The following is a 14,852-nucleotide window of genomic DNA, read 5'->3' on the forward strand; positions in this document are numbered from 1 at the left end:
GGTATGCGGATCCTGGTGAACCTACTCCTGGACACGCTGCCCATGCTGGGGAACGTCCTGCTGCTCTGCTTCTTCGTCTTCTTCATCTTCGGCATCATCGGCGTGCAGCTCTGGGCCGGCCTGCTGCGCAACCGCTGCTTCCTGGAGGAGAACTTCACCATGTGAGTGCGGGCCGCCCCCAGGCGGCTCCCGGCAGCTTCACCTGGGGCACCCGTAGTGCTGAGTATTTTAGGGCCAGGAAGGTCTCTCCACTGAGCACCTGTTCCCAATCCTTATTCCCAGGGGTGCAGGGAGGTCAATGAATGTGCCTGGTGAATTGGTGGTGGGCTTCCCCTGAATGGCTGGATGCTGAAATGAGCACGAAGGCCTCTGAGCTCTCAAAACTGGTATCGCAAAGTCCCCGTCTAAACTAGGCCTGAGATGATCATTCAGCTCCTAGTGACTCTCACTGAATACAGTTTTCACTTGGCAATTGGGAGTCAGGGCCAGCAGAGTGGAAGCAGCAAACTACAGGTGACCTTTGAACAGCACGGGCTTGAACTGCATGGGTCCACTTATACACAGGTCGTTTTTGAGAAATATATTGGACATTTTTTGGAGATTTGTGACAATGTGAAATCCTAAGATGAACCTTAGGATTTTCTTTTATTTAGAAAAGAAAATTTCAAATTGATTTTAGAGAGAGAGGAAGGGAGAGAGATAGAGAGAAACATCAATGTGTGAGAGAAACATTGATCGGTTGCCTCCGCATAGGCCCCAACCTGGGATCGAACCCACAACCTGTGGTGCATGGGATGACACTCCCAACCAACAGAGCCACACCAGCCAGGGCAGGATTTTCTTAATAACATCTTCTTTTCTCTAACTTGCTTTATTGTGTGTATGGTGTGAGGTAGGGATCTATCTTTATTATTTTCCAAATGGATAGCAATGGTCCCAACACCATTTATTGTTTCGTCCTTCCATTCCCCATGGATCTGAAAAGGCATCTTTGTAATATACTAAGTTCTCTTTTAAACATGGGCTTTCCCCTGTGCACTGTGATGTTCCATGATTCTTTCTGTTCTGGTTACAATATCACTGTATTCATAGTTTGTATATTGCTGTCTTGCAGGGCTGTATGCCACTCATATTTCTTGTTTTAAAAAATTGTCCTGACTGTTCTCATCCAGATAAATCCTAGAACTATCTGGCCAGGTTCCACAGACAAAATCCTGTTGAGATTTTGGTTGGAATTCTGGTGAATCACAGATGACCCTTGCAGGAGGCAGGGCAGGGATTGTTATCTCTGTTTTTCAGATAAGGAAATGGAAATCCAGGGAGGGGAAGTGACCAGTCCGAGGCCCATAAATGGGGAGGGTGGGTCAGTAAATTTCAGCATCTGTTCATTGAGCACCTACTCTGTGCTGACCAAACAGTGTGTGGGGACTAGGAACACTGAGACCCAGTCTTTGTCCTAAAAGAGCCCAGCCTCCCAGGGGAGTTGAGTGCATGTGCCCCAGGAGCAATAGTGGAGGCGTGTACCGGGTACAATCTGGCCACAGGGGGCCCAGGATCAGTCCTGCTTGATCCTGAGAAGGCTCCCTCAGGGAATCCTCCTGGGGGGTGGGTGACCCTGGAACTGACCACAGTGGTTCCAGGGGGTGGGGGTTGGGGGTCGTGTTTTGTGGCCATGGCAGAGGTGGGGAATGGTATCCCAGGCAGAGGGAACAGCATGTGCAAAGGCCTGGAGGCCATAGCAGTGACCCCTCCCCTTCTCCTCTTTTGCCCACCATCACCTGTGGACAGACAAGGGGATGTGGCCTTGCCCCCCTACTACCAGCCGGAGGAGGACGACGAGATGCCCTTCATCTGCTCCCTTTCGGGGGACAACGGCATCATGGGCTGCCATGAGATCCCTCCGCTCAAGGAGCAGGGCCGCGAGTGCTGCCTGTCCAAGGACGATGTCTACGACTTCGGGGCGGGGCGCCAGGACCTCAACGCCAGCGGGCTCTGTGTCAACTGGAACCGCTACTACAACGTGTGCCGCACGGGCAGCGCCAACCCCCACAAGGGGGCCATCAACTTTGACAACATCGGCTATGCCTGGATCGTCATCTTCCAGGCGAGACATTAGCCCCGATGCTGGGGCCTGGGGGCTGGGGGTTGGTGGGGTGGGGTGGATTGAGCAGCTCACCTGGCCGCCAGGGCACTGTGCTCGCATTTGCCACTTCTTTCATTGAAATCTGCCCGACTTGCTGGCATGATAGGCACTGTCATGCCCACATTATAGACAGAGCAACTGAGGTTCAAAAAAGGGCTGTAGGACCTTGGGGATATTGCTTGATGTCTCTGTGCCTCAGTTTTCACATCCCTAAAATGGGTAACAGCTCCCCCACCTTGAATGGCTGAGAAAAATGGGCCGGATGATGTGGGCAGAGTGGTCAGCCCCGTGTGCGGGGAGTGCTCAGTCAGGTCACTGAGGACAGCAGGAAGGAGGGGCAGGAGCAGGAGTGGTGGCGCGAAGCCCCTGAGGAGGGGGTGGGCCTTACTGGGGGGCTGCTCCCCTCACTTTGCTCTGGGGAGCGGCAAGACCACAGAATTCAGAGCTTCCAGGTGTGATATGATCACAGCCCAGCTCTGCACCCTGGGACCCTCTGGCTGGAGAGGGTAGGCGGGCTGCCCAGGGGCCACCTGCTCATGTGTTTGCCAGCAGTGAGCAGACAGCAGAGCTGGGGAGGAGGACCCTGTGTGTGTCTTGCCTCCCTCTCCCGGAAGGAGTGTGTGGGGGCAGTCACACCAGCCGCATCACTGCCACACTCCAAGGCCCTGCTGAGCTCAGGCCGCCGTGCTGGGCGGGCTCCATCAGCCCCATACACGGAGGAGAAGCAGCTGAGGTTTAGAGAGAGCCGGAGCCGGAGACCAGGGACCCCTACTTGCAGGGTGTGGTAGACTGGGAAGGGGGTGGGCTCTGGAGCGACAGGGATCGGACCAAGCCTCTGTTCTGCTCCCTGGCTGTGTGATCTTGAGCAGGTGCCCTAACCTCTCTGAACCTGTTTCTCACCTGTATAATGAGGATGACGACGGCTGGCCTGTATGAGAGGTAATGCGTGTCAAGCGTCCTGGCACACAGTAGGGCCTCTGTCTGGGGCGCTGCCTTTGCTGCCTGCCCTTCCTGAGAATCAGCCTGGCTCAGGCTCGCCCTCCCCTCTGCTCTGCCCTGGCTGCAGGTGATCACTCTGGAAGGCTGGGTGGAGATCATGTACTACGTGATGGATGCCCACTCCTTCTACAACTTCATCTATTTTATCCTGCTCATCATAGTAAGTGTCCGAGGAGCCGGGGCTGTCCGGGCAAGCTCGAGGACCCATGGGCCAGGGAGCAGGCGGGGGGTCTTTGGGAGTCCCCGGGGAGCTCCTCAGAGCCAGAAAGACTGGGTGGGAGAGAACGGGGGAGGGGGGAGCAGTTTTTTAAATGCAGCTCAGCAGCGGGTGATTGAAGGGAGCTGTCAGGGGCGGTACTGGAGGCATCCATCACTTCCGATTGTCTTCATTTCTCATTCTGGCATCTGAGTCCACCCCCGGCTCCCGCTCCTGTTTCCCGGCCTCGTCGTCCCTGGGAAAACATGCTTTTCATTGACCTGAGCCGGATGCAGCCCCAGGATGGAAGCTCTCCGGCTCCAGCTTAGCCCTCTTGTCCCGGCTGCTCTGAGCCGGAGGCCCGGGCTGCTTCCCGAGCAGGCTCTGGAGAGGAGACCGAGCCTGCCGTGACCTGGCGGAGCTCCCCAAGACTCTGGGAGGGTCCTCCCCTCGCAGGCAACCCTGCCTTGTGGGGGGACCTGGAGACCGAGGAGGCACTCCGTCGCCTCACCCCCCCTTCCGGGCCAGTCCCGCCTGCCTCCCCCCACAGTCTCCCCCGAGAAGCGCATCCACCGTGTCGTGTCTGACTGCAGCTGCAGCCACTGTCCCCACACAGTCCCCAAATGTCAAGGTGACTCACTCCTGGGGGAGTGGCTGCCGGCGCCCTCTGCTGTGAGCTGGCTGCTCTGGCTTCTGGGGTGGGAGAGGCCACACTGACCCTCTGGGGCAGCACCCCATCCTGAGCTGGTAGGACCTTGGGTGTTCAGGACAAGCTGACAGGTGACCTGAGACACACCTGCTGTTGGCTGTGCTCTGTGCCTACCTGGGGAGGCCTTGGGCCCATAGGAGACACCCGGGGAAAAGGAGGCAGGAGCAGGCTTTGTTCAGAGCCACCGTTCGCCCCCTGGTTGGTTCGGTCTCTCCCCGGCACATTCAGGGAGGCCTGCACTGCACCCGGCCCTGGGCAGAGAGCTGGGGGCTGAGCCGGGGGTCAGACAGGCCCTGCCGGGGGGAGCTCCTAGTCCCATGGGGAAGATGGGTACAGCGACAGCATCTCGGGAGCCATGATAGTGGGGCACCCGAGAAGGCTTCAAGCTAGCTCAGAGGAGGGTGGGGAAGTGGGAGGAGGTGACACCAGAATTAAGCCTTAAAGGCTCGGGGGTGAGGGAAATGTGGGGGTGGGTGTGACGGGCACACGACCCACTGGGGTGGCTAGAGAAGCCTCAGATTCCAGAGGGTGGCTGAGGGATGCTCTGGCTGCTCCTCCTGGTGGAGTTTGGGGTCGATTCTGGGTCAGTAACTCCTGAGTGGCCCAGAGCAAGCCCCTCCACTCCTGAGCTCACGGTGAAATGGGGAACAGGGCCAGTCCAGGCAGAGCCTGGGGGGCTGTGCGGGCATTTACCCCCTCAATCCTCGCTCTGCAGAGGAGGAGCCGGCACCCCGGAGAGGTCCTCAGACCCAGATCCCCAGGGCTCCCTCTGCTTACAGAAGTCCTCAGCTGGTCTTGCTGAGCCCCCCATTTTACAGATGGGGAAATGGAGGCCCAGGGACAGCAGCTGCAGGGGCAGGCTGGGTAGAAGGCTGACAGGTGTGAGCTCCAGAGGGCAGGATCTGAACTCGTCACAGGCTGGTACGGAGCAGGTCCCCAGGAAGTGTGAACGAGTGGGGCCTGTTCTTACCTGGGAATTTTCCCAGAGTCCTCTCGGCCTGGAAGCTCTCACCTCACGGCCCCAGAACCCCAGCTCCCTAGCCATGCTGTCGGGGAGAGGCGGGAAGGGTGAATCAGTGGCGGGTTCAGCCTGCAGGAACTCCTGGTGGGCAGCCTGGAAGAGGGTGAAAAGCCACCACCCAGCCCCTCACTGGCAGGGCCTGAGCCCACACAAAGGCTTAGTGAATGCCAGGGAGGGGCCCACCCTCTGGAAACCAGAGCAGGAGGGCCCCCTGGAGCTGAGCCCTGGGACTTGAGGTGGCAAGGATTCCTAACGCCACTGGGCCGCTTCCCCTGCCACCCCATCCAAGCCCAGATAGGGCCCCACCAGCGAAAGCTTCTCAGGGATGCTTCTCTGCTCTTGTCCGGATGCCCCGCTGGGGCCAAAGGCAAGGTCAGAGAGAGCAGACATGGGCCTCAGGGCCCAGAAGGCCTGGGAGGGGCCTCAGTGCTGAGTCCCTGGTGGGAGGGCAGTGAGGCCAGAGCTGGGGTCCGAGGGGAGTGGGTTTGGAGCAGGTCCCCGTGGAGCCTGGGGAGCTGCCTGGGCCACGGCTGCCTGCGGCGCTGACATCCTCTGGGAGCAAGGCCTCAGCGCTCTTTTCCTGTCCCTGCCTGTGCTGTGCCTCTCCGTCTCTCCGGGCCCTCCGCCTCCTTCCTCGCCTCCCTCTGCTGCCCCGTCACTGCGTCTCTGCGTCTCCCGTGGCCTCTGTCCCCATCCTCTCTGAGCCTCTCTCTCTCTCTCTCTCTCTCTCTCTCTCTCTCTCTCTCTCTCTCTCTCTCTGTTGGTGTCTCTCCTTGTTCTTGCTCTCTGTGCACCTGCTGTCCCTGGTTGTCTGCCTCCCGCTCGGTCCTTCCCCTGTCCTGTCCCGTGTCTGCCCCTCCTCCTGTCTCCCTTTCTGCTCTTGCTCTGCCTCCTCACTCGTCTCCATCTCTGCGTCCCTGTCTGTCTCCATCTCTGTCTCCCTCTCGCCCCACCCTCACTGCTGCCTCTCCCCACCCTCTGTCCCCCCATCCCTGTCCTCTCCTCCCGTTGGTCACAGGTGGGCTCCTTCTTCATGATCAACCTGTGCCTCGTTGTCATAGCGACCCAGTTCTCGGAGACCAAGCAGCGGGAGCACCGGCTGATGCTGGAGCAGCGGCAGCGCTACCTGTCCTCCAGCACGGTGGCCAGCTACGCCGAGCCGGGCGACTGCTATGAGGAGATCTTCCAGTACGTCTGCCACATCCTGCGCAAGGCCAAGCGCCGCGCCCTGGGCTTCTACCAGGCCCTGCAGAGCCGGCGCCAGGCCCTGGGCCCGGGGGGCCCCGCCTCCGCCAAGCCCGCGCCCCACGCCAAGGAGCCCAGGCACTTCAGTAAGTGGCCCTGCCTCCCGTGGCCTCGCTGCCCTGCGTGGGCCTCTGTCGGGGACTCCCCACGGCACAGTTCGCAAGCGCGTCCCCCAGTCTCCCCAGCACAAGCAGAGCCGGCCAGTCCGGCAGGTTGAGATCCCAGATCTTCCCTGAGGGCTCCAGCCCGACCCCTCGTGCCCTCCCCCTCTTTCCTGACCACCGGCCAGTGCCTGGCCTGGGCTGGCCCTGGGCTCGCTCAGGGGACGTAGGCCCGGCCCTGGAGGAATTCCCTCCCCAGTCTGGTTCGCACGTGGACTCAGACTCCGCCCCTGGGATCCACACTAGAGACAGGAATGGTTTTCTGTAAAACCCGCCCACTGCAGTCACCCCAGCATGGGCTCCTGCTGCCACCCCATGCTTGCGAGCACACTTGAGCAGTGACGCCTGGCCACCAGGGATAAAGGGGCCGGGCCACCTGCAAGGGCCTGGACCATGGGGACACCGGCTGCTCCGCGATCTGCCTTAGGCCCATTTCTTCGCTCACCTGACTGTCACAGACCTGAGAGGGGCAGAGTGAGCAGTATTGTCCCCAGAGAGGATGAAGGGAGCCACTTGAGGTTGCACAGTATGTCAGGGACAAAAGCTCAGTGTCAGGATGTCAGAGTTTGGGCTCAGTGGAGAAATGAGCCCGGGAGGAGGCAAATGTGCCCCAGCAGGTGGGCCCCACCCCAGGCCCAATCCCGCCCCAGTTGGTGCCAAGATGGAAGTCAGCAGGTGTCAGGACTGTGCCCAGAGCAGGCGCAGGTGTGTGACCTGGGACAGCCCTGGCCCCTCTGTGGGCCTCAGTAGCCCCCTGAAAAGTGAGGGTGAGACCCTGTGCACTGGGGTCTCACGTTCCGGGCACCTGCGATTCTTAGGAGGCAGGCGGAGAACTCATGCTCTGAGCCACCGGCCTGGGCACCACATGTCCAGGTGTGGTCTTGGGGGGGGGGGGGGCGCTCCAGGTGGCCGTGGGCGGGCCCAGCACTCGGATGGGGAGCTAGCTGGGTTCTGGGCAAGGCTGGCACCAGCATTCTTGGGTGACATGGGGCAGGGTGTTTACTGCAAGGGGATTCCTGCTCCTGCCCACGCCCCTCTCCAGGGAACCTGCGCAGAGGGAAGTCCCAGGGGACTCCTGGAGAGAGGTGCTCTTGCCCTGGGCCTCGGTGCCTGCCCCTCCCCCCTGGGACACAAGTGTCAGGGAGCCTAGCCCAGAGTCCATGTGGGGAAGGGGGGTTGGGGGAGGGGGGAAGGCTTTGCCCTGTCTGCCAGCTGAGGTGGGACCGACTCCTTGGCTCTGACACCTGGCCCGGCTCCTGGGCATGACTCTTGTCCAGGGCATTGGGAGATATTCGGAGGCAAGTGTGGAAGTGAAAGTCGGCATTGCATGTTTTTCTTCCCCTTACACAAGCAAAACGTGTTCATTCTAAGGAAATACAGACAAACATAAAGAAGAAACCGAACCACCCAGGGAGAGCCTCTCTGGCTCCTCTTAGAAAGACATGACTCAGGTCCCAGCCCCTCCTGGGGCAGACCCTCACCCTGCGGCCCAGGGGCCTGTTCTGCCTCCTTCCCCGGAGCCAGCCTGACTCTTGGCTTGTGTGGAGGGAGGGCCTGGGGCCTGAGGGCTTGCCCCCTGCCCAGGGCTCCTGCCGCCTTCCCTCCCTGGGACACAGGCCCCGTGTGCAGACAGGAAGCCTGAGGAACGCCGAGGCCACCTGGCTTCCTCCGAGGGCACCCACTCCCAGCCATTTCCCAAACCACAATGTCAGCAACCAGGGTGGCGGGGAGGGTCTGCTCAGTGCACAGCCGCAGGCCAGGAAGTGATGCCGCAAGGACAGTTAACATGTATGTGTGCCCAGGCACTGTTCTAGGCACAGCATGCAAACTAGCTGATAGAGAACCTGCAGCCCCCCGTGGTGGGTGCTCCCGGCTTATGCTTTTGCACAGGGACCAACAAAGCCCAGAAGGCGAAACCATTTCCTTAGGAACCGCAGGCCACCTGGCCTCCTGCCTGGGGCTGGCATGCTCCAGGCAGACCCCGTGGGCACAGGAGCCTGGAGCACTAGCCGCTATGTCCCGGGGTCAGGCGGGGCCTGGGGTCAGGCGGGGCCTGCTGTGCAGGTGCTGCCGCCTCTGAGAGCCCTGAGTGTGGCCTGAGGCACCGACGCTGCCCTCTGTTTGCTTTTCAGAGCTGTGCCCGGGACACAGCCCCCTGGACCCGACGCCCCCCATGCTGATGCAGCCCATCTCTGCCCTGCTGGCCTCCGACCCCACTGGCTGCCCCCGCTGCCAGCACAGAGGGGGCCACCGGCCCTCGGGCCTGGGCAGCACCGACTCGGGGCAGGAGGGCTCGGGCTCGGGGGGCTCCGGCGGTGGAGAGGACGAGGCCGATGGGGACGGGGTCCGGAACAGCGAGGATGGGGCCTCGTCGGGGCTGGGGAAGGAGGACGAGGAGGAGCAGGCAGACGGGGCGGCCCGGCTCTGTGGGGACGTGTGGCGGGAGATGCGCGCCAAGCTGCGAGGCATCGTGGACAGCAAGTACTTCAACCGGGGCATCATGATGGCCATCCTGGTCAACACCGTCAGCATGGGCATCGAGCACCACGAGCAGGCCAGTGGGGCGGGCGCCAGGGCCGGGCTGGGCACTGCGGGGGCGGGGGCGGGCCACCCAGGCCAGCCCCACGCAGCTGGGTGTGTGGAAGACCCACGTGTGTCTGTCTCCCCCTGACCAGGTCTGGGTCCCGTTCGGCCATGTGGCCTGAGTGCCCAGCCCAGGGCCAAGCACCAGGCAGGAGCTCAGGGTGTGAGTGGGTGAATGAGTGCCTGAGTGCAGCAGTTTGGGGCTCATCTTCTTGGGGGAGAAAGGGAGATCGGGTCCTCACATCTTCAGCAGCTCAGCAGGGACGCCAAGGCGCCCACAGCACACCCCCTCTTAGTCCCTGCAAATCTGACTCCCATTCACGGCTTCTCCATGTGAGCCCTCCTGTCACCCTCCCCGGGCAGCTGGGGTGAGGTTTCCCGAGGCTGCGCTCTCCCCTGCCCACACCTTCTGCAGCGCCCCATCGCCCTTGGCACCGAGCACAGACCTTTTCCTGGACATTCACCTCTCCTCGTGCGCTGCCCACACGTACGCTCAGCCAACAGAGCGTGCCCTGTCCCTGGTGCCCCACTCACCCCAGCCTCCCCAGCCCACGGCACTGAGGGTGTCCTGTGGCTGCCCTGTGAAGGCTGTCACCCGTCTCCCTCCTCGGCCACATGGTGTGTCCCAGGCCATCAGGGGTACAGCTGGGGTCCGGAGGGGAGAGGAGTTCAGAGGAGGGGTCCCCCAGGGGGAATAGCACCTGGAAGAGAGATGGCTCCCAGGAGGTGGCAGGGACACGGGGAGTTTGAGGAAACGGTAGGGACACAGGATGGAGGGCTGTAGCCCAGATGTCCCCGGTCCACAGTGCCAGCCTGGATGACCGCTCCAGCCCTGGCTCCACTTGGAAAAACATCTATTTCTGGCTCCCAGTGTCCCCCAGCCCATAGGTGACCCCAGCCGTGGGAGGGCTTTTGACAGCTGAGCCAGGGCGGGATGTCAGTGGCCCCAGGTCCCCTGCCAGTCCCTGCAGGTTTAGAACCTGGATGCTGCCCTGGCTCCCCTGCCGCCCTCCCTCTGCAGAGGCCCCAACCGCCCGCAGCGCCCCGCGGTGGGCCACACTCTCGTTTCCCTCTTCATTAGTTTGCCAAGCGCAGGCCCCATTCCATTTACTTCAATGCGGCCCCCGGGGCTGCCGTGACACTGCGCAGAGCTGCTGGGTTGCCAGCCGATCTGGCTTAATGACAAAGGTCTCAGGAGGCCGGGGAAGGCTCTGCAGGCGAGAGCTGGGGAGAAGGCAGCCGACCCCTGGCCTGGGGTCCAGCCTTGTGGCCTTTGCCCAGCTCAGGCCTGCGGGAGGCCAGCATTTCTGGGGGAGGCCCCACAGGGAACAGGAGCTCTGGGTGCTGGTGCTAGTGGGGTGGCACCCAGGGGGCCTGTCACCGAGCCTGGGCACTGTCCCCCAGTGGCTTGCTGGAACCGGCTGGCAGGAGCAATTTTCTCATGCAGGAATTTTGCAAGGCCATTGTTAGAAACAGCTGGGAGCTTGAAATTGGCCGTGGAGGGAGTGTTTACACCATGGAAGTTGGCGGATGCTACCGTCAGGGTTGTTCTTCAGAGGCCTGTTTGCCATTATAATACGGGTCCCTGTTGCCAGGATAATACGGGTCCCTGTCTTCTCAGCGGTCCCCTCCAGGGCAACACAGCAGCTGGGGCCGCTCTGTGCTCTGGGTTCAATCTCCCTCTCCCTGTCGGGCTCCAGCCTCATGCCGGGCCGGGGTCCCTGCCCAAACCTCCGCCTCCACCATATCCCGCCTGAGCAAGCTTTCTGGCCTCGGATGTGGTGGAGCCTCTTCTTCCTGGCACTGCAGGTACCCCGTGGGCCCCCTCAGGCCGGGAGAAGCTGTTCTCACTGGCAAGTCACCTGCCCCTCCATAGGGTCTGCCTCGGTTTCCCCCCTTCCCTCATAGGGGTCAGCTCCCATTAACTGAGCACCTACTGCGCGGCAGGCCCGGAGCCTGCGTGGGCACGGAGTCCTCACAACCTCCCCGTAGAGTGGCTGGGAGGGTGAGTTGCGTTAGGAAGCCTGGCGCATAGTAGGTGCTTGCGAGTTAGGAATTGTTTCTGAATCTTTTCTTGGAGCCTTACACCACCACGTTCAGGGTGACTTTACCATCTGCTGCCTGGAACCTCAAAAATCAATGAAAGGAAAAGTGAGGGGGAGGGAGAATTTTTAAAAGGCTCTTTTTAAAGCAGCTCCGCGTGGCAGCCATTGTTCGGCAGAGCTCTGCGCGGGGTATTTTTGCTCCCTCTTCCCCGACTCCCAGACATTGCTCAGTGGGAAGCGGCCCGCCCTGTGTTTATTTTGAGCTGCCCTGTCTGAGAGGCGCCTGCAGAGAGAGGTGGCCCTGGGCCGGAAGGAGCAGGGAGAGAAGGGGAGAAGGCAGGTGAGCACAGCCCCTCTCCTGCAGGGCTATGACCTTGAGGGGAGGCGTCCTAGGGGCCCCGCCACGCTGCGGCTGCCCACTGTGCTGGCAGGGACCTTGGTGTGGCCACCACGGAGGCAGGCGGTGAGGGGGCACAGAGCCTGGGCACTGCTGCCCTACTCCATCTGTAAAGTGGGGGGCTGCCGCCGCTCTGGTCACAGTACTCAAATGAGAGGTGAGATCACAGGTCCCCGTGGCCGTCAGGAGGTCACTGCTGCCCAAATCACGCGGGAGCCTCTCGAGGTTCCAGAGTCCTCAGGAGGAAGTTCCTTTCAGGGACCGGCCTGGGAGAGAGGTGAAGGCGTGTCAGCCAGGCAGGGGTCTCTTGTGACCCACGAGGTGGTCAGATGGTGCTGACATCTACCCTTCCCTCCCCCTACCATCCTGGGGGGAGGGTGGGCCCAGACTGTCCTTAACTGAGGCTGAGTGACAAGCATGTGGATGAGGTCAGCTTGGGCACCAGAGCCGCCATCGTCACCTGCTGTCAGGATTGGTCACATCTCTTCCCGGGGTGACCCTCATGGCAGCCCTGGGCGGTAGGCAGAGTGGGCGTCTTATCCCCTGGGCAGACGGGGAAACTGAGGCTCAGAGAGTGGGGATGGCTTGCCCAGGTGGCGGTGAGCAGCTGTTAGAGCTGGCGCTGGGGTTCTGAGGTTGAATCGGAGGTTCCACTAAGGGGACAGGAGGTGGGATGGGGAGACATGCACTTCTCCCTCTCCCGGCAGTCACCTGTCTAGGCCAGCGACCCCTCCGGAGCTGGGCTCCACTGTCCCGGAGTTGGAGGATGGTCGCCAAGCTGGACAACAGAACACAGAGTGTGGGGCTGAATGGGCAGCAGGACAGGCATACAGAGAGCCTCCTGGGCAGGGGTGACCCAGGCGGGGGATGTCCCCTGGCCCCAGCTCCCCGGGGACTGTATTCAAGGCCTCCAGCTCAGCGGGTGGGTCAAAGCAGGTGCTATTCTCCCTTCAGCAGCCCCCAAGTCACTGCCGACCCAGGTCTGGGGTGACCCTGGAAAGATGAGGATGGGGTGGCTTAGTGCCCAACAGTCCAGCTCTGTGGTGGCTTGAGGGAGGGAGGCACCACCACGGGCTGCAGTCAGGGAAGGCTTCTCAGAGTCAGTGATACTGGAGATGGGTCCTGAAGGGTGACTAGGGTCCATCAGTGTGGCAGAGGAGGGGCAGGAGCAGGGACCAGAGGCACAGGCTCCACCCAAAGGGCCCAGAGTCCTCAGGAGGATGTGCACACGGGGCGGGCAGCCAGCCCAGGAGGTGGGGAGCTATCCACCCATGGAGGACTTTGAGGCCGGCTTTGTCCTTAGCGTGGTGGGGAACCGTGGAAGGCTTGTAAGCAGGGCGGTGACATGTCTGTGCTGAACTGGACCCTCCAGCCAGGAAAGTGGGGCAGGTGAAGGGGTGTGGGCCCAGGGAGGAGACCTGGGTTTGAGATCCGATGCCGCCACTGGCCGGCCATGGCCCTGGGCCGTCACCTCTCCTCTCTGAGCCTCAGGTTTCCTGTCTGTAAAATGGGGACACCACAGGGTAATGCTTGAGGCTGAGATGAGGTAATTCATGGAAAGTGCTCAGCACCGCCTGGTGTGTGGGAGACGTTAATACCAGCTGCCGTTACCGTCATGGGGAGGCCTGGGGAACAGTTTAGACCCCTGTCCAGCTGGTCCTATACCTGCCTCTGCAGGAATGGCCAGAGGCCAGGCCGCCTGGTGCCTCCCACGCCTGGCACTGGCAGGGGTGAGCTGGCCCTGCCCCTGCCCCTCTCCTGCCCTCTACCCTCCTGCCTCTGGCTTAACCTGGCTTTTCTTCTTCCACTGGGTGGGTCTGTGCCATCTCTGCTGCTTCTCCTCAGCCTGTCTGTCTGTCTGCCCTGCCTGCTCTCTCGCTGACTCCCACAGTATCATGATCCTGGCCCGTTATGTGTTGATCTGTGTTTTTCCGTCTTGTCTCTCCACACCCTGCCTTTGCCTCTCACTGCCCATGCCTATGTTTGTCTGTCTGTCGGTCTCTCTCTGCCCATCTCTCGCATGGCTGCCCCTGTTTCTCTTCACTCACCCCAATAGGTCTCACTGTGTCTACGTCTGTCGGTCTGTCTCTCCCACTCACTGTCTCTCTCCCAGAGAAAGGCTTGCGGGAGTGATGGATGGTGCACTAGGAAAAGATTAACAGGTGTGCACTTGACTGGAGAAACAGCTGTTGCCAGGGAGTCGGGGAGCGAGCGGGTGACCTTTCCGGGAGCGGCAGCTCTGCCATCAATTGCGGGCGGAGCGCGCGTGCAGCGCGTGGGGCTCGGAGCGGGGCGATGTGCAATTATGGGCTGTCAGCGTCCACATTTTTCATCTCCCGCATGTCGAGCGTTGTTTGGCCTGCGGGGAAATTGGTGGCTCCAAGCAGCATCTGGGCCCCGACTTAGCCCTGATGCCGGGCCCCAGCCCTCCCCACCGAGGGGCCCCCTCGCGGGGTCCCACTCCCCTTTCGGGACCATTTTGTGAGTCAGATGTAATTACAGCTGGGAGCGGGGCTTTCTCCTTTCATCTGGGCCGGAGCGGAGCTGGCAGTTTTATTCTATTTCCCAGGCACCAGGCGGGAAGCAGACGGTTGGTTTTTCTTTTTTTCCTTCTCCTTTTAACCCAAACGGAATTAGAGTCAGGCCTCTTAGGTGTCTAGTTGTCAGGTAGAAGGGCTGGGCTGGGTCGGGCGGTGCTGATGGCTGGCAGCCCCGCACCCTCCCGCCCTGACTCTGGCTGTCCTTTGGCCTGGACGCCTTCTCTTGTCCCTGCCACCCGCCCCTCTCAGCTCTGAGGCCTCAGCTGAGGTGTCCCTCCCTCCAGGAAGCTGCCCCTGATTCCAGGATCACCGCTCCCCAAACCACCCTCACCGCTCCTGCTTTAGCCCCTGCTGGCTGGTTTGTTAGTTAACTTGCGTGTCGGGGCTTTGCCACCAGAACCCGCACTTCCCAGGGGCAGGAAGAACGTCCCAACTCACTCCGCGGGCCACCGGGGTAGCACACGCCAGCACCTGGTGGTGGCTCACAGGCCTGTGGAATGCGATGTGTGCACTTGTGCAGGAGGGATGCCTGGAGGAGGGAGTGGAGGAGTCAGGTGGGGTCTGTGTGCCACAGGAGAGCTGTTGGGAGTCCGACTTGGTGCAGGGCCCGGCTCGGCCACAGCCTTGCTGGGTGCTGCTGAGCAAGTCCCATCACTGCCCGGAGCCTCTGAGCCGCCTCTCCTTGCCTGTGGAACGGAGCCGCCTCCGTGGCCTCCCAGGTTGCCCGCGGCATCCGTACTTGTGCTGGGTGTCCGGCCCAGCATGGGAGCGCGGTCAGGCCTGTCACATGGTCCTTCCCTTGCCTGTGGCTCG

The 14,852-nt window shown here is 61.5% G+C and overlaps 1 protein-coding gene across 1 annotated transcript in view; it reads left to right on the forward strand.

Annotated features, from left to right (window-relative positions):
* The window catches only part of CACNA1I (calcium voltage-gated channel subunit alpha1 I), an 85,666-nt gene that overhangs the window by 42,412 nt on the left and 28,402 nt on the right, over positions 1-14,852 (forward strand). Inside the window, exons 5-9 of the mRNA XM_036301364.1 lie at positions 2-161; positions 1,789-2,104; positions 3,210-3,302; positions 6,087-6,399; positions 8,607-9,028. Of these exons, the coding sequence (XP_036157257.1) occupies positions 2-161; positions 1,789-2,104; positions 3,210-3,302; positions 6,087-6,399; positions 8,607-9,028 (1,304 nt within the window). The remainder of the gene's footprint in view (position 1; positions 162-1,788; positions 2,105-3,209; positions 3,303-6,086; positions 6,400-8,606; positions 9,029-14,852) is intronic.

This window comes from Myotis myotis, unplaced genomic scaffold, assembly GCF_014108235.1.
Source record: "Myotis myotis isolate mMyoMyo1 unplaced genomic scaffold, mMyoMyo1.p scaffold_m19_p_3, whole genome shotgun sequence".
NCBI classification, from domain to species: Eukaryota; Metazoa; Chordata; class Mammalia; order Chiroptera; family Vespertilionidae; genus Myotis; species Myotis myotis.